The 20248-nt window shown below is 36.1% G+C and overlaps 1 protein-coding gene across 2 annotated transcripts in view; it reads right to left on the bottom strand.

Moving 5' to 3' along the window:
- The window catches only part of LOC111511378 (ATP-binding cassette sub-family C member 4), a 197209-nt gene that overhangs the window by 63056 nt on the left and 113905 nt on the right, over window positions 1-20248 (bottom strand). For both annotated transcript variants that reach the window (XM_074185489.1, XM_074185490.1), the window contains exon 3: window positions 2743-2853. In XM_074185489.1, the coding sequence (XP_074041590.1) occupies window positions 2743-2853 (111 nt within the window). The remainder of the gene's footprint in view (window positions 1-2742; window positions 2854-20248) is intronic.

Below are 20248 nucleotides of genomic sequence, written 5' to 3'. Positions count from 1 at the left end.
GAGGTTCCTACCAATGGCGATGGTTCAATTGATCTTTTACGTTTTTGGATTTGCTTCACAGGAATGGCAGATGTACGTGGTTTTGGAGATACCGGCGCATTTTCAGTCTGTATTTTGGTTTCTTGTGAGTTGGTGGCTTCTGTGGATACATCTCCTTTATTACTTTCAGAAGGTGGTGCATTATCATTTTCCTAAAACACAAGATTGTTAAGACGATTCGCCTGATTTATACTTTAGTCGATACAGGATGTTTTCAAAGTTGAGTCATTTATTTCAATGGCTTGTAGAACTCGTCAAAAAAAGTTGAAAGACCAAAAATTACCTATATAAAAATTGCCAAATAGGGGAGTTATTTTACGTTAAAAATAATTTTTAGATGCTCAGCAGTTCCGAAGAATGGTTACAGATTAGTAGACAGTATGAAGAAAAGTGGCAATTTCCTCATTGTGTTGGGTCAATGAATGGCAAGCAGGCCCCATTTAACAGTGGAAGTGAATTTCATAATTACAAATCGAATTATAAATCGAACTTTTTATGAAGAGTACCTTTCTTATAAAACTAATGGAAAAAAGTTTTCCATATTAATAGCTAAGCATCAATATAGACATATTTGCATATCAAAAGTTTTTTATTTTATTTATTTAGTAAAACTACACTAATTTTAAAATAACATTTAAATTGAAAAAAAAAGTTGGAATAAATACCTTTTCCGGTTCCAATGGATTCTGTCTCTTCTGCTTTTTCCCGTCGAAAACTCGATAGAAGACTTTCCATTTTAGTTTTCACCTCTTTTGTGGTACACCCCATTTTATTTGAAATCGCCACCCAAGCATCATGCTTTTTTATTTTATTATAATGACAATTATTTTTTGGATCCCATAACACGAGTTGTCTTTCAAACTCATCTATCAGTTCCAAACATTTTTCCTTACTCCAATCCATACCAATTCATTTCAAAATATTATTTGTATCAAATTAATAAAATAATATAACCAGCAAAAACTCACGAAAAAACCAAAAACGCGCGTGATGCTCCTCACTCCCGTACTAACTGAAGACCGGCGAACGAATAAATTTCCTTTGTGCAAAACGCATTAACCGACAAATATTGGAAAATGTTTGGCGCGTTCGGCGCGACGTACTCACTAGGCACTAGGGGAATTTGTTCTGCGCACGCTGCGTGCTTTCTTCGTTCGGACTGTTTTGTTGCAAATGAATACGCACCTTTGATGGTACGAATTGAACGGAATGTTGAAATATTACGATCAACTTCCGGTCAACGTGAATGAACTAGGAGTTTGATTGATTTTGATGGATCATATTTCATCAGTTCGGACTTTCATTGTCTAATATAAATTGATTTGATAACCCTGAAAACCAATCAAAAAAGATTAACCGAAACAATTGTATTAAACAAAAAACTGAAATTACAAAGAAATAACATACAACAACAACAACCAAACAAATAAAAATTGAAATAATAATAATAAAAGCTGAAAATATTAAAAATATTATTAACAAAAAATGAAAAATATAAAGATTTCAAACCAAGTTATGTCACAATCGTCCTCGGGTGATAACTGGACTTATTTCTCCGACATCTGACTATATATAGGTCATTCGAGTGCTTTCACTCATCCCCTCTTCCCTCTCACTGCTTAATTGGTTTTGGCGGGAGATGACCGTTTGGCGGGAGATGGCTGTTTGGCGGGAGTTGGTCGTTTTTCGCTTGATTAGAGGTTTCCTTATGTTACATTTATCTACGCTAGCTTGACTAAAGAAGCCGCGTATATGTTGTCCAACAACGCATTTAGTCAAGCCAGCGTAGAGATACGTAACATATGGAAACATCTAATCAAGCGAAAAACGACCAACTCCCGCCAAATGGTCATCTCCCGCTAAAACCAATAAAGCGGAGAGAGGGAAGAGGGGATAGGTGAAAGCACTCAAATGACCTACAAATAGTCAGATCTCAGGGGAACAAGTCCAGTTATCACCCGAAGACGATTGTGGATACTAACAATCGAAACGTCGTGTCGTAACTTGGTTTAGAATCTTTTAATTTTTATTTTTTATTTCTTGTTAATAATATTTTTCAATTTTCAGCTTTTATTATTATTTCAATTTTTTATATATTTTTTGTTGTTGCTTGTATGTTAATTATTTGTAATTTCAGTTTTCAAATCAATTTATATTATATTTGATAATGGAAGTCCAAACTGTTGAAATACACCACGAAACATTGTCAACCACCTTCAAACAAACACCAACACTAATATCATAGTGAAGAAAAAAAATTTGGGGTTGTCGAAGTTGATTGTTCACATAATATAAACATAGTTGTGTGAATTGTTATGTTTTCGAACTGCCAAAATTTGAGGTTGGGAAACAGACTTATTTCAGATAGACATAATTTAGGAATAACATATTATCTACCTCATCACATGGTGTTGAAGTAATACTTTGAAAATGAATCGGAAATCGAAGTTTCCGAAGTGTTTTCAATGAAAACTATCTTTCAATAGTCTGTAATATGTATTATTCTTGACATTGACTCAATAGTCGGTTGAATATTGAGTCAGTATATTTTTATCCAAACGTCGTATAAACAAAACATTATCAAACGTTAGCTAACTATGCCATTAATTTTTTTCAATATGTTCAGCCGATAAGATTCAAACGTGTTAGTTTCGCAAGCATTCAGTATCAGCGAATTTAAAACAACAATTAAAATGAGCTCACCTTTCTAACCTATCTCCCAATACTGTACTTCTATCACTTTTTATTGGATTGTACAAATCATCTACTTCCAAGGTTTTACTGTAGCCTCTCTTGAACATTCCATATGTATAGCTGAAAAAGAAAATATTGTTATTTATTTTCTTCAATGTAATACCAGCACAAATAATCATATCAAATGAACATTTTCAAAGGAGACTAATATCTATTTCAATATTCAAAGATTTCATTCAGTTCAGAATTATTACAGAGCTAATCACTCAGCACTGTTATGTTTTGATGGAAAATAACTTTGACTTCAATTCAACTCGAAGACTCATACGACAACAAGAACACTTAATTTTTTTTGGAATACATGGTAATATAAAATATACGGTGTATAGAAAATTCAAATAAACTCAACATCCTCCCCCTTCTTGCAATTAGAACAATGAATACAATGGAAAAAGTTGGAATAATCGTAGAGATTTTTTGAAATTGACTATCGATCCACCTCCTGAGAAGTTCTTTCACTAGGCTCACCAGGCGCTCTCACCATCATCCCTATTGAAATATTTAGCCGAAGCATCAAAAACTGGCCCAATTTTAGTTAACATACTTGATTTCTTCATAACAGCATTGTGGCGTATTTTACTGAAACAATTATCACCATTTCTTTCAGATTGTCATTTATTTCCTCTATTACTTAAATCGCTCAAGACTCAATAGTTACTTGGTAGTTGAGAGGAGACGTAGTTCTGCTGTATATATGTTGGACTGAAGTGGAGAATGCTCTGGGATCCATCGAAGATGAATTTCGTACCTATTTGATCTTAATGGTTTTATTGAAATGTGCCATTGTTTGCTCATCAATGCCATCGCTATTCTCCACTCCAGCTGGATCTTTCATTTCTAGGTCCATAAATCCTCCAATGAACAATTAGTAAATCACAATTACTTCATTCAAAATGATAATTTTTTTCGTTTCATAATACTGATATACAAGAAATCTTCCAAACGTCACATGAAATTGCAAATCGTTTCCTGTTCAAGAACGGAAAATTTGATTCAGAAGTCTCTTCCAAGGGTCCAAAGCTCGTTCGTGCAAGATTTATTATCTCTTCAGATTCAATGTCTCTTTTCAAAAAATCTGAGAGCATCAATAGAATTTTAGTTTCATGAGCGTTACCTCCATATGGCAACTGTAGTTACTGCATTCATAATGCTATATTTCTCCAAAACTTTGAATAGTTCAGCTGGCAATGCAGATTCAACTAACATGGCGGTATACTCATCGCTTGTTCCCAATGTTCTGAGTTGAGTTTCCAATTCATCATTCAAAGAGAACAACCTCATAGCTGATGTATCAGTTGCATATTTTAGAACAAGATCCAGCAATTCTCTGACAGAGTCCTCTATCAGAAATTAATCCCTGGCAAAACGTGTTTTCAATTGATCGAAATATTTTCCATAATTTAAACCAATCTAGTTGTTCACGTTACCATCAAACTTTTCCAGTTCAAGTTGCGGAATTCGAAATATTTTTCTGGTATCTCCAGTGGACTTGTTGAAAACAGTTTCCTAACACCCTTGTGACACCTCATTGATTACAATATCGCATATGATTCGGTAGTTCACAATTTTGTGTCAGAAGAATTCAATTCGGTCAAACTCTTGTGCTACCACTTCTTCAGCAGGATTCCTCATCCAGTGCGAATATTCTTTCAGCTTTTTCTTCTAGTCGTCGTATAGTTGCTAAAACTTGTTCTCTGCTTATTGGCTTCGTTAGTGTCACATCTAGGTCATTGGTAGTTTTGATGAGTAGTCTTCGTAACTTCTCCCTTTCTCTCTTGAGGTTTCCTATTGTTATGGTGTCCTGTCACGGTCGCCAAATGTTATGTTTCGCTAAAAAGTCGTTACTTTTCTTTAATAAAATAGCTTTTACTTTCATTCAACTCCAAGACTTTTTTCTGACAAAACTAAGTTTTTTTCGTATACGAATATAAATTATACAGTTCATAAAAAATTCAACTCAACCCAACAACTGTCAATTTAGAGAACTGAACAAAAAAGGGCAGTATGAAGAAGACTTGAGCTGCAGGTGAACACTGGATCATAGGCAAGTAATTTGTAAACAGGCCAAATCATGCCCTGAAGAATATGACAAACATCAACAAAAAACCTTGAATGGGAGATTTGAGCCTCCCCCCACCACTATGACGTATTAATTGCTTTTTTTGTTGTTGTTTAGTGAAGTCAAGGCGATGTGACCTTGAAGTGTTTGGTGTATGGATCGTTCAGAATTTTTTTCCGGTTCTGGGCCTCCCCCCACCACTATGATGTATTAATTGCTTTTTTTCATCGTTTAGTAACATCAAGGCGATGTGACCTACCGCTCGCTGCCACTCTCTTGTCGGCCCTCTTCGAACCCTTCTCCGTGCCTTTGCTGGTGCTGCTCGTTTCAGAAGAGAGAGTGGTTGAACGAACATCCTCCATTCTGCTACATCCAGGTCTTGGAGTCGTCACCATCACAGGTTCTCCAGGAAGGGGGCTGAGTGGGAGTTCTACATGTAATTCCGTTAGGAAGTCCATGATATTCTCTGGTAGCTCTGATCCCTGCACCAACACCACGTCTTGCAGGATATTCACCTTACCTTTCTCAGATTTACCGGGATCAGTGAAAAGAGACATACTACAAACTGGAAATTCACAAAATAATTAGAATGGAATATAATAATAGACATTAATAATATATCTGAAGAATGGTTGGTTGGGTAACATGATCAATTTTTTCTCAAAGAAACAATTGTTTTCTTGCCAACGTTTCGAATTCAATTGAATTCTTCAGGGCTTTGTAACAATGTAGTTTCATAAACATACCTCCCACAAAAACTCACACGATGAGTATCGTTTCTATTACTTACCGAAAAGTAGTTTCTCCGTGTTGATATAACTATTTTGAAAAAAACATTAGACATATTTGATACATTTAAAAAAATAAAATAAAAAAATATTGCAAAAACTTCGATAGAACACCAACGCAAAGGGACATAAATGTATAGACTCCAATTACTTTTGTTACAATGGAAGTATTTACAAACAATATTTTCGAGTTGGTAATTTTCTATAGATGACATTTTGTGATATTTGGGTTTCACCTCAGTATTTTGGTAAGAGGAACTTCTTTCTGTCATTATTTTTCTAATGAGGGCTTTAGAGAAATTATTTGTAGTAGGTAATTCTCAATCAATTTGAGATTTTTGTTATGGAAATCAAAATTGGAAATGGTAATTGCTCTAGATTTCAAATTCCTTATAATATTGATTTTACTGTGGAAGTTATGTTTTGAAAAATAATTCAAAAATTTCTCGTAGGAGATTTGAGCCGGTTCTAAGCCCCTCCCCCCCTTTGAAGTATTTGATGCATGATGGTTCATATATGGATGGGTTGTGTGTGTGTGTGTGTTTTGCTCAAGAGTCTTTTTGATAAATTTGGTTGAACATCTAGAACAGGTGGACGTTCAAAATCAAAAATGTGTGCATATTATTTTTCATGTTCAATCAGGGCTGTGGAGTTTTTGCTTATATTTAGTTTCTCAGAGTCTCTCATGCGTGTTTCATGATACCGTCCAGTTTGACCAACATAGCAATTATGACACCTTCCACAGTTCAATTTATACACTACATTAGATTGCATGTCTTGGGGTGTTTTTTTTTGTTTGTTAACTTTTTATGCATATATTTTGTAGTTCTGCCATGACCAAATCTGCACAAATGGTTGATATACAATTACCCATTACCAACCCGAAAAATTTGTTTGTAAATAGTCCCATTGTAACAAAAGTAATTGGAGTCTATACATTCATGTCCCTTTGCGTTGGTGTTCTATCGAAGTTGTTGCAATTTTTTTTTATTTTATTTTTTTAAGTGTATCTAATATGTCTAATGTATTTTTCAAAATAGTTATATCAACACGGAGAAACTACTTTTGGGTGAGTAATAGAAACGATACTCATCGTATAAGTTTTTGTGGAAGGTATGTTTATGAAACTGCATTGTTACAAAGCCCTGAAGAATTTAATTGAATTCGAAGCGTTGGCAAGAAAACAATTGTTTCTTTGAGAAAAAATTGATCCTGTTACCCAACCAACCATTCTTCAGATATATTATTAATGTCTATTATTATATTCCATTCTAATTATTTTGTGAATTTCCAGTTTGGAGTATGTCTCTTTTCACTGATCCCGGTAAATCTGAGAAAGGTAAGGTGAATATCCTGCAAGACGTGGTGTTGGTGCAGGGATCAGAGCTACCAGAGAATATCATGGACTTCCTAACGGAATTCCATGTAGAACTCCCACTCAGCCCCCTTCCTGGAGAACCTGTGATGGTGACGACTCCAAGACCTGGATGTAGCAGAATGGAGGATGTTCGTTCAACCACTCCCTCTTCTGAAACGAGCAGCAACAGCAAAGACGCGGAGAAGGGTTCGAAGAGGGCCAACAAGAGAGTGACAGCGAGCGGTAGCGATAATGAGTTTGCTGCCCCCCAATCGAATAAGAAGAAAGTGTCCGCCGCTAAGTCGAAGCAGGTGGAGCCGAAGGTGGAACCAAAGCAGTCGGAGCTGCGGAAATATATGAAAATATGGGATGAGAGGAATCCTTATCGGCAGCCTCCGATGACCTCCACCCTGGCGAGCCCCTTCTACGTTGGATACCTCCGTTTCAAAGTACGAGACGGTCAATACGAAAAATCAACCACCGACGGCATCACAGATGCCATCCACTGCATTAAACATTGAGCCAACCACCACCACGACATCTTCAGAGACCACAACTGGGACGCATAACCTACCAAAAGCTGGATCCATAGTACCTCAGCCACCGATGCCCACCACCATGACATCTTTAGAGACCACAACCGGGACGCATAACTTACCAAAAGCCGGATCCATAGTACCTCCGTAACCGATGCCTGTGCCAACTGTTCAGGGGGCAACTTCCGTCCCACCCTCTGGCAGCAAGATGGACTTACCGACACCGCAGAGGAGCTGCAACTTAGTCATCGACGTGCTCGAACTCGGCAGAATATGCCGAGAGAGGAAGACGAAGCTACTAGTGATCCGGGACAGCGATGAGAGATTGGCAGAGATTGCCACACGTAAGCGACGATTTGTGGTTCGACAGGAACAACTAGTCGGACGGAAAAGTTGCTTGCAGGCTGAACTGTCAGAGGTGGAAACCAACAATGAAAGGGGAAGTCAGGACATCGTCGGAGTCAATGAGGAGTACCGTGTTGAGGGTGATTCAACGAAACAGTACCGGCTGGAAGTCGCCCACATTAGCAACTGTGTGAAGGATCTCCAGAAGCGGATCAAGAAGGGAGTTGACGACATGGTGACATAATCAACATTTATTTCCCTAAATTACAATTCGAAGACGATGACGACAGATAAACATTCAAATTAGTTTGGTAGACATTGGAAGGTTAGAAGAAGCAGTTTGTGATCGTGGAATAAACAATGTGGAAAAAAATTCTTCGTCTTTAATTTCATTTCATACAACTTTGATCATTGTGATTTTCCGTGTGAAATTGAGATTAAATGAGATAATTCCATTATAAGATTTCACCCCCTACTCATTTTAGATTTAAATGGATACAAATATCGAACCTATGAAAAAAAATTGATGGGGTCGACATTGTGGGAAATTCAATTTTATACAACTTTGTTCATCACAAAATTTCTCGCGAAGTCAAAAATAAACGTGATAATACAATGACGAAATTTCACCCCCACCCTTTCTCGAAAAATATCGATTTTATGAAAAAAATTATAGGAATCAAAATTGTTGTGAATTTAATGTCATACAACTTTTGTCATAACTATTTTTCTTATAAAATTCAATATAGATAAGTTATTTAATAAAAAAATGTATATTTTTGGCCGTAATCCGGTTTCATATGCTAATGAAAGACGACACTGTCGGAAGAAAAGCGAAATTCAAGCTACAGCTGCGATTTTTTCAGAATTCATCTCGATGTGCTTGCTCTCATGTACTGAATGACGACGTTCACGATCACAACTCGTCTTTTATATGATTCGATTGTGGTCGTGGTACGTCACACTACTCTCAGTGTGACGTGGTTCAAGAGTGTGACGTAGGTGAAGGTCATTCAAGTTCGAATTCAAAACACTTCTTCAAAGTCACCTTGTCGACATCATGTGACGTATGTAGAGGTCATTTCAAAGTCAAAATAACCAAATGAATCAATGAAGGTTGTGAAAATATGAAAAGTGAATGAAGGTCATTTAAGGTTAAATCCAAAACACTACCTCAAATTCACATTGACCGTATCACATTCTGACATAGTTCAAGGGTGTGACATAGATAAAGCTCGTTCAAAGTCGAACTCAAAAGACTTCTTCAAAGTCACCTTGTCGACATCATGTGACGTATGTAGAGGATTTCAATGTTAATGTGACCGAGACAGACTAAAAATCTCAAGGTCAATCCCCAAGGTTATGCGACTTTGAACATTGTTCGAAATAGCTGTGAAAATATAAAGTGTCAATGAAAGTCATTCAAAGTCAAACCCAAAACACTATCTCAAAGTCGCCTTATCCTTATTACCATGTGACGTACGTTAAGGGTGTGACGTAGATCAAGGTCGAAGCTCGATGCGTCGAACACAGGCGCTGCCCCACCACCACCACCAACTCCAACTCAATGTGTTGACAGAAGGCGATACAAGCAAACAGTGGTAGTTGAAACTTCACGGAGTGCAGACGTGTACGCTCTCTGTCACGATGGTGAAGAAGGACCGCTCATCAGTCGATGGATCTTCGTGGTATGCAGACGTGTGTTTATTCTGTACAAACAGGTACAGAGTACACATGAAGGACAATATCAAACCCTGCATATTAGTTCCCTAATATCAAAGTTGAATTCCATGTTCAAGGTCATGTTTCATGGAAATAACTGAAGGATGTAAACCCTGTACCATGCATTCCCACACACCAAGCAAATATAATTAAGTCACTATGTAACAGACACACACACACACACACAAAATTTCATATGAAAAAAAATTCTGAACGATCCCTGCACCAGACACTTCAAGGTCACATCGCCGTGATGTAACTAAACAATGAAAAAAAGCAATTAATACGTCATAGTGGTGTGGGGAGGCCCAGAACCGGAAAAAAAATTCTGAACGATCCATACACCAGACACTTCAAGGTCACATCGCCTTGACTTCACTAAACAACAACAAAAAAAGCAATTAATACGTCATAGTGGTGGGGGGAGGCTTAGAACCGGCTCAAATCTCCCACTCAAGGTTTTTTGTTGATGTTTGTCATATTCTTCAGGGCATGATTTGGCCTGTTTACAAATTACTTGCCTATGATCCAGTGTTCACCTGCAGCTCAAGTCTTCTTCATACTGCCCTTTTTCGTTAAGTTCTCTAAATTGACAGTTGTTGGGTTGAGTTGAATTTTTTATGAACTGTATAATTTATATTCATATACGAAAAAAATTTAGTTTTGTCAGAAAAAAGTCTTGGAGTTGAATGAAAGTAAAAGCTATTTTATTAAAGAAAAGTAACGATTTTTTAGCGAAACATAACATTTGGCGACCGTGACAGGACACCATAACAATAGAAAACCTCAAGAGAGGAAGGGAGAAGTTACGAAGACTACTCATCAAAACTACCAATGACCTAGATGTGACACTAACGAAGCCAATAAGCAGAGAACAAGTTTTAGCAACTATACGACGACTAGAAGAAAAAGCTGATAGAATATTCGCACTGGATGAGGAATCCTGCTGAAGAAGAGGTAGAACAAGAGTTTGACCGAATTGAATTCTTCTGACACGAAATCATGAACTACCGAATCATATGCGATATTGTAATCAATGAGGTGTCACAAGGGTATTAGGAAACTGTTTTCAATAAGTCCACTGGAGATACCAGAAAAATATTTCGAATTCCGCAACTTGAACTGGAAAAGTTTGATGGTAACGTGAACAATTAGATTGGTTATCGGAGATAGTTCAAGAAAATCCAGGAGAATGAAGAAATAAATCTTGATAATGAATTTCAATACTACTACAGGCAACAGAATTAGATACTGGGGCCAGAGAATCATTCGAAAGATTTCCGCTTTCTGGTTTAAATTATGGAAAATCTTTCGATCAATTGAAAACACGTTTTGCCAGGGATTAATTTCTGATAGAGGTCTCTGTCAGAGAATTGCTGGATCTTGTTCTAAAATAAGCAACTGATACATCAGCTATGACGTTGTCCTCTTTGAATGATGAATTGGAAACTCAACTCAAAACATTGGGAACAAGCGATGAGTATACCGCCAGCTGAACTATTCAAAGTTTTGGAGAAATATAGCATTATGAATGCAGTAACTACAGTTGCCATATGGAGGTAACGCTCATGGAACTAAAATTCTATTAATGCTCTCAGATTTTTTGAAAAGAGAAATTGAATCTGAAGAGAGAATAAATCTTGCACGAACGAGCTTTGGACCCTTGGGAGAGACTTCTGAATCAAATCATAAGTCCTTTCAAAAACACATTGCTGGGAGTATTTTTTCATGAAACCATCGAATTTGGCATGCTTATTAACCCCAGAAGGTTCGCTGATTTTGTCTCACGAAAATACGCCCCCGACTACCTTCAATTCAATTTTCATTAAAAAAAATCATAAGTCCTTGCAAAAACACATTGCTGGGAGTATTTTTTCATGAAACCATCGAATTTGGCATGCTTATTAACCCCAGAAGGTTCGCTGATTTTGTCTCACGAAAATACGCCCCCGACTACCCTTAATTCAATTTTCATTAAAAAAAATCAGAAGTCCTTGCAAAAACACATTGATGGGAATTTTTTTTCATGAAACCATCGAATTTGGCATGCTTTTTGACCCCAGAGGGGTCACTGATTTTGTCTCACGAAAATACACCCCTTTCTACCCTCAATTCAATTTTCATTAGAAAAAATCATAACTCCTTGCAGAAATACATTGCTGGGAAAATTTTTTCATGAAACCATCGAATTTGGCATGCTTATTAACCCCAGAGGGGTCACTGATTTTGCCTCACGAAAATACACCCCCTTCTACCCTTAATTCAATTATCATTAGAAAAAATCATAACTCCTTGCAGAAACACATTACTGTGAGTATTTTTTCATGAAGGCATCAAATTCAGCGAGCTTGTTAACCCCAGAAGGGCCGCTGATTTAATCTCGCGAAAGAACACCGCTGACTACCCTTAATTCAATTTTCATTAAAAAAAATCATAAGTCCTTGCAAAAACACATTGCTGGGAGTATTTTTTCATGAAACCATCGAATTTTGCAAGCCTGTTAACCCCAGGGGGGTCGCTGATTTTGTCTCACGAAAATACACCCCCTTCTGCCCTCAATTCAATTTTCATTAAAAAAAAATTCATAAGAAAAAAAATTCGAATCCCGAAATCCCACCGAAAATTCGCAGAGATAGAGCTTATGGAATTTTCACATGGAACACATGACCATATTAAACAGAGAGATGGATATAATTGCGGGAATAATGTATGCTATTTTTTTATGCAGCTTCTGAAGAAGAACTCCTTGTCGGAACCAGAAAATATGGATGATTTCAGAATAGTTCTTATGAACAATATTTTAGAACAGTCAGATGATCGAGGAAACATTTGTCTCCTTTGCGAAAATGAAACTGTTGAAAATTCCTATAGCCATTGTAGGATATGTAACAGAAAAATTCATAAACTATGTTTTCCTATACAGAATAATCAATGTAAACTGTGGAAAATTCAGCGGGTTTTCCGATCATTGACTAATTTCAAATCTTCAATAAATAGTTGAATTCCGTTATATTTCCAACCAAAGTTTTTTATTGGATACTGTTGTGTTTTAAATTTTAAAAAGCTGTACTTTTTTTTTCATATTCGTATAGTGGACTATCATTAATTTTTTTGTTAATTATTTTGGATGAATATACAATGATTTTCTAGAATCATTCGATTTTTTGGAACCTTTTTCACAAGCATGTCACTTATTTCATTTGAATAGATAATTAGTTTTTATGGATAATTTCTCATTTTAAATGTTCTACAATTGTTGTTTTTTCCTACTCAGTACTATATATTTATAAAATTATTAAAATGTGTTAAAACAACGATAAAAATAAAATAAATACAACAATAAAAATTAATTGGCGCTCCGGGGCGACTTCATTGATTTCAGTGGCGCATTTGCTTTTTCAGCTGCAGGAAAACCTGGAAAAACCTGCAGCACCACATCATCTGAAGATCTTGATCTAACAATGTCCTCTCTCTCATAAAACAAAATGTAGGGTGTCTCCAGAGGCTCCAATAAATTCAATGCATCGCCAGAACACTTCGTGACACGACTATTGTCAAACTTAAGCCAGTCCGTTTCTTCTTTGACCAAGGCGTAATAATGACCACATTCAACGCCAGAACCACAGTGAACAATGACTGCATGAATATTATAAGAGTGGTCTGCTACGTTGAAATGTTCATCTATTTCGAACCTTCCATAAAGTTTCTTGCTTTCGTTAGAGGTTGAGTCTTGTTTGAAAATCATCAGTGTTATTATTAGATTGACTGGTGCCTCGGCTATACTTGTTTCCTTATAACAGTCAGTTAGTTTGGCGCATGTTTGACAATACTTATTTGGTTATATTACAAACGTTGTAGAATATATTATTTCATTTATAGTTTATATATGGATAGTTTTGTTATGTTCCAATCATATATTTTATTTTATACTAAAAGTGGACTAGGCCTCATGAGGACATGAGGTCCTTGTTTTTGCAAGGACTTATGATTTTTGTCTGATGAAAATTGAATTGAGGGCAGAAGGGGGTTTATTTTCGTGAGACAAAATCAGCGACCCTTCTGGGGTTAATAAGCATGCCAAATTCGATGGTTTCATGAAAAAATACTCCCAGCAATGTATTTTTGCAAGGACTTATGATTTTTTTTAATAAAAATTGAATTAAGGGTAGTCGGGGGTGTATTTAATTAATTGACAGAACAAATATTCTTAGCAACGAATTTTCTTTTGGAATTATTTTTCTGTTTCTATTATTATCAATTGTTTGTACAATTTCAATAAAATGCGGTTCATTTCATAAAAAAAAAGGATTTTCATCATCATTTGAATCATTTCCAATCTCATCAGTTCGTTTCCAGCAATGAGTCTATCAATGTAAAAATTTCCATGGCTAGCCATGTGATTATTGCGGTGAAACGACCTATGGCGGAATAGCGCGCTCGACTTTCTTTCACCAAACACATGGATGAAAACACATGGCCACCTTCACACTAGTATATTACATTCCTGTTATCTCTACGATCCACGTCACTATTCTAACAGCTCAGGAACGTCGATTTCAACAGAATTCCCGTGAATCCCACAATTCAGTCCGGTACTCTGGGGCTGTACGCGCCGACGCGGAAGCCGTCATACGTGTTGGTTATTGGATTTGCATGGCAAGTGAGTGGCAAGTGGAGTGATTATGAAACTTATTAGAAAAATAATTATGTCAAGAGCTGCAAATTCTAGATATGTATACTATTTGGTTCCCAGTGTATTAGACTTAGATCAAATCCAAGATGGGGGGAGACAATTTATACAGTAATTGGTGAACCGACTGATTCGATGGAAGTAGAAGCCAGCGCCGATGATGTCGCCGGCTACCTAAATGGATGGGGTTTGCCCAATTACATCGAAACGTTTAGAAGTAAGTTCATTTTTTTATTACACTTTGTTTGACTATGAAGTGTCTGTCACTTGTTCATTGAAGTAATCGTCAAGCAACGAATAAGCATTAAGTGTTGCCAACCGTACAAGCAAAAAATAATGTAAACGTAGCAAAATTTGATACCTATTTTATAACAAAAACGGTAATAGTTTCAAATAGTTATTTTCTGAAAAATTATTGAAAGGACATTATATACTATTTGACTATTTTGATTAGCGTAAATTATTCATATAAACGTTCCAATCGTAAATCTGTATGATTACTCAACTGGTTTAACTAAATACATAGATATAAATAAATAAGGATATAACACATATATATTAGGATCTTTTAAAATCTGGTATAAAACAAATGGAAGTGCATTAGATCTCCTTAAAATGCTTTTGAAATTGTTTTCAAAGCTTTAATAGTATATTGTACCTGTAACTATAGTGCGGGTTTTGCCGTGGGGTTTTGCTCTGGTCCGGCAAAATCCAGAAAACAACCAAAACATTGACGCCAGCTGTGAATGCCTATATTTCTATATTTAAAAAAAGGTTCCAGGTTTTATTGTTGAAACACTCACTTTATGGAATCTATCCATAGTATTCTTCGTACATAGGTCCACATTGAAATACCTAATAATGATTTGTAAATATTATCGTCTTCCTTTTAGTTGCTAACTGACTTCAATTTTATACCTACCTAGACCATTCAGAGGCACTAACTAGGACATTTTCCCTGACGAAGGAAAGGTTGTAAATACCATCAAGACTCGCATAGACTCATCCTCAGTACCCTACATGCAATTTGTTCCCTACATGAATTTGAAGGAGCTGCTGAAGCTTGCAGAAGGTATTTTTTATTTGTTGTGAAAATTATTGTCTTCTTATCATGTTTATAACTTCACATTGTTCACATTATAACGAAATGGAATAACAATTTATTATGAAAAAAACCATTGTTTTTTCAATAAACAAATCTAAACTTGAACATTCCGAATTTCAAATTTTTTATACCCGACCTATATTAGAAGTGCATAGTTTAATGGGTATTGTACATAGTCTGTCTTAATATACTAGACGGCACCCCTAGAGTTAGCGAGCAACTGAAAATAATTTTACTCTTTTAAAGAAGAGCGAACCATATAAACCTGTGAAGTACCTATTTTTCACAACTGTTATTCAAAGGGTAAATTTTATTAGTGGTTAACTTCCCCTAGAACAAAATAAGAGCGTTTGTAGACAGTAATTCCGGAATGGAATTCGCTAATATGTGTCCGGAATCAGGGAAAATTTATCTTTATATTTATTATGGAGTCTCTTAATACTGATATTCAACGAATGTTTCTTTGATTGGTTGGAATAATGTTAAGATACTTCATAATAAATATATGGAAAATTCTCCCAAATTCAAGAAACATATTCGCGAAGTCACTCTTTGTGCAGAAGACAAAATGTGTTACAAAATTAACAAAATAGCACTTGAATGGAAGTACTCTAAATTACAACAATGCTCCACGGTAGAACTAACTGTGAATTCCTAGTGAAATTTCATGGAAAAAAAATATCAACTACAGATGGAAATTACTGTCGAAAATACGCAGGAAATTAAATAGAAAATACAAGAAATTCCAGTTGAATACTAGGTAACTACAGGAAATTCCTGTAAAAGCTCGGGTTATAAGCTTCGAATACAACTAACTAGTACTGCAATGTATAAACGAAATTTCTTTAATTCAACGGAAAATTCCTGTTGAATTGACACTACAGTTCCGGTATAAGTAAAGAAATTCCTGTTTTAGTTAAGGGTTAACTAGTGAAAATTATTGTGAAAACTGAGATCCGAAGCTTCGAATACAACTGTTTAGTTTGTTTATTAAACAGGAAATTCCTCTGAAATTAGAGCTCCGGTAAAAGTAAGGTAGTTCATTAAAATAACTGAAAAATTCCAATTATACCAGTGTATCGATTCTGTAAATAGTAAAGCATATTCCGATTTTCGTTACATTATTATTTTCCTGTTAAAATAACAAACTGCAGTTCGGTTGCAGTTATTGGTCTAAAACTTGTTATTTCTGAAGGAATTAAAAGACCGGAATTGTCACGTACAATTAACAAGTATTCCTGCTGTCGCTTATAAAGGGGAAATTTCTTGTAGAATTCGCCGAATTCCTGTTGTATATCCTGATATATTTTGTTGAGTGATGGAACAAAATCGCATCTTTGAGATAACTACGGAAAAATTTCTTCATGCTCCTGTACCGATTTATTCGATATTTATATTCAAATATGTATTCGTAGTTGTGTACCTGATAAGATTTTTTTGAGCCATATGTATCACTCTTGTATATTAAACTTTGTATTACATTATTATTATACATATATACCTATGTATTATTATAATATAACATAAATCTTACATAACTAATTCATTATAACATTAAAAACAACAGTACAGAAATAACATTTCAAAACTATCAAAGGTGAGAACTTGTTTCCTCCTTTTCATAAAAGAGGATGTATGCATCTCCACTCACAAGCGATTTTGGTGAAATTGGTGACACGTGTGAATCATTGTATTCGTGCCACGTGCCAGTATGAGGATGCCTGCAGAATGCTGTATAATGTCCGCTGTAGGTAGATCCAGTGTGATTCGAAAGTGCATATAGATTATAACGACAAGGAGTCACATTTTCTGCTGCATAATTGTTCATGTCTAATACATCTAGAGGAAATTCGATGGAAACATATAACTTACCTCTAAATCTTTCTGTTTGAGAAAATCTTTCAAAATGAATGACTAAAATACGGGGAAACTTATGGATCGATAGAGACTTTGTGCATTTTCTTCTCTCTTTGCAACTTGAACACGTCGGTTTTTCATGTCTATCCAAAGTTTTCCCTCTTGTGAAGAAATCCAAGCACTGTGATAAATACAATTGGCCAGTTATTTGTGATATGGGGAGTGACAAATCCCAGAAAGGATCGAAGGTTACAGATGAGTCTCCACAATGTGTGCACTTCATCGTGGATTTTAATTGACCAACGAAATTATCTACAATCTTAGAGTTATATGTACTCAAATAAATCAGCCATGACTCTTACGTTTTTTCGCTGTCGCTCAATTTTTCGTTAATCTCCGTTAAGGTCGGTTTAGGTTTCTTAATAATTCTATTAACGTCATCATATAAGCCTTCTAAAAGATAACGAAGAAACTCATGGGCGTCTTGATGCGCATGACCCATAAGTTGAATTGTTGATGAGTCAAGTGTATAGACGCTCTTCACAGCTCCACGTGTATGAACACAATATGGCAACTACAATTTCGTTACACTCCATAATAATGGTATTATTGATGTATTTTTAGAATGAGATATCAGAATGTTTATACAATATAAATGACTCACGTATTTCAAGGACAGTGAATGTTGCAATATTGCAGATGGTATTTAAGTAACGGAATGTTGTGTCAGATGATAAAAATAATATCTTCATTCACTTCAAAGTTTTATAAAAAATGATTTCGTTTTTTTTTCTTTTGAAATAATAATCAAAAACATAATGGTAGCTGATTTGTTTGCTTGAAGTGAGTGATTTGTTCAATCGACCCCTGAGTGAAACAGTGGTTCGAACCCACAACTTGTTATTACCCATTTCAATGTTTGAAGTAATGGACACAAATAACGTGAAAAACTCTTTAGTTTTTTTATATGATTTTGATGCTTGAATACGTTGGTTACCGTAAGCATTTCATTCTCAATATTATTGCCCTTCATACCATACAAGCAGATTACGACCGGTTCTGGGCCTCCCCTCACCACATGACGTTTTAATTGCTTTTTTTGTTGTTGTTTAGTAACATCAAGGCGATGTGACCTTGAAGGTTCTGGTACAGAGATCGTTCAGAATTTTTTTTTCATGAGATTTTTGGGTGTGTATGTGTGATATAGTGGTGTAATTACATTTGATTGGTGTGTGTGTGAGATTGCACGGTACAGAGTTTCATCATGTGCTTGTCTATGTACACACATACGTCTGCATAATTCGAAGATCCTTCTAGTAATGAATGTTCCATCGGTGTGAGCCCACCAAGTTAGTAGTGGTGTGACGTCACATCAGCCTCCGTCCAACGGTAAAAGAGCAAGATGTTCACTCCACGACGTGTGGCTGAGTAATGCGTATTCATCGGTCTGCTCTCACCTCTCCCGATGCGATAAAGGCTGTGACGTAACGCATCGCTCTAGCCCCGCTATCGATGGTGACACGCAGGCGGTCGAGGTCTACCCTCTACGAGAGCGCAACCACCACTGCCTGTTCGTATCGACATCTGTTATCGCATCCAGTTGGGAGGTGGGGTTGGCTATGACGTCTTGACGGGCCTGATCAGACTGTATTTAAGAAGCGGACGAGTGTTGGTTATGTCAGTTTACATCAAGTGAGTTAGTGAGAACTATTATATAAAATGTATTCCTGTGACTGTGGTAAATCTTTCACTCGTAGTGATAATCTTTGTCGGCATGAGCTCCAGAGTTGCCAAGGAGGGCCTTCAGTGAAACGGATGAGAGTGGACAATGCAACACCAGTGTATACTTGCAATTGCTGTAATGTAACAATTCCTATGACGCAAGTGAACTCTCACCGAAGAACCATGAGTCATAAAAATAATGCATGTGTTCAATTGTCTGAAGGTGTTCAAATTATAACGGTGCATTCAATTGCCGCATTGCTACGTATAGGGTTGAGAGTTCGATTGTATCCAGTGACTACATGTCATTTTTCAATAAGATTAGGCAGAAGGTCATTGAATTACTGGAATCGGCCATCAGGATCCATAAAAGCATCAAGGTGAATATGGAAGTTTTTGGAAATTATATTCTTCAGACTCAAGATTCGAGGAACACGAAGTCATTTAATCACCAAAATAAAATAGTGAACCAATCTTCAGATTTGAATGCTGTTTTTGATGGATTCCGTGATGTAATTGTGGCTCAAACGCCTGAATTCCAGGAACGTGACTCAAGTATTAATTTTTTCGTAAATTCCAACGAGATTGAGTGGTAATATTTATTTTTTTTGTAATTTAGGTTGGACTTGTGGAAAAATACTTTTTCTCGAAGTCAATATTAATAAATACAGTCCACTGGGAGGACGTTATTATGTGAAGCTGCCTGAATGCATTGAATGGAGGAAAGCTGTCGTGAATGTTCGTAACGAAGATCAACACTGTTTTGCTTGAGCTATAACATCAGCATTATATCCTGCAAATGGTAGAGTGTCCGAAGTTACGTCATATCCACATTTTTCCAATGTTTCAGATGTCACAGGTATGGCTTTTCCGGTTAAAGTTAATAATAAGAGTATTGAAAGATTTGAAGATAGAAATGATATTTTAATTAATGTTTAAGGTTAAGAGAGTAAATTTGATAAGGGTAAAGTGAAGTATGATGTAATTGGTCCATTGCGATACTCACAGAGAAGACTCCGGAGACATGTCAATTTGTTACTTATAACTGATGACTCCGGCAATAGTCACTATTGTTGGATAGAAGATCTTTCAAGATTAGTTTCTAGTCAACTATCAGCTCATGATCACAAAATATATTTTTGTGATGGATGTTTGATATATTTTCCCAGCGAGAGATTGCTTTTACGTCATATGATGAATGATTGTAATCTCGTTAGTACAACAACACCAACCACCAATTTTAAGATCAATAAATATGGTCGGATGGTTGCGGA

Source organism: Leptinotarsa decemlineata, unplaced genomic scaffold (genome assembly GCF_025532065.1).
Source record: "Leptinotarsa decemlineata unplaced genomic scaffold, Ldec_3_MD MMD2_tig00026375_RagTag_RagTag, whole genome shotgun sequence".
NCBI classification, from domain to species: Eukaryota; Metazoa; Arthropoda; class Insecta; order Coleoptera; family Chrysomelidae; genus Leptinotarsa; species Leptinotarsa decemlineata.
Note: the sequence above shows the minus strand (reverse complement) of the source record. Positions and strands in the feature narration are given on the sequence as shown.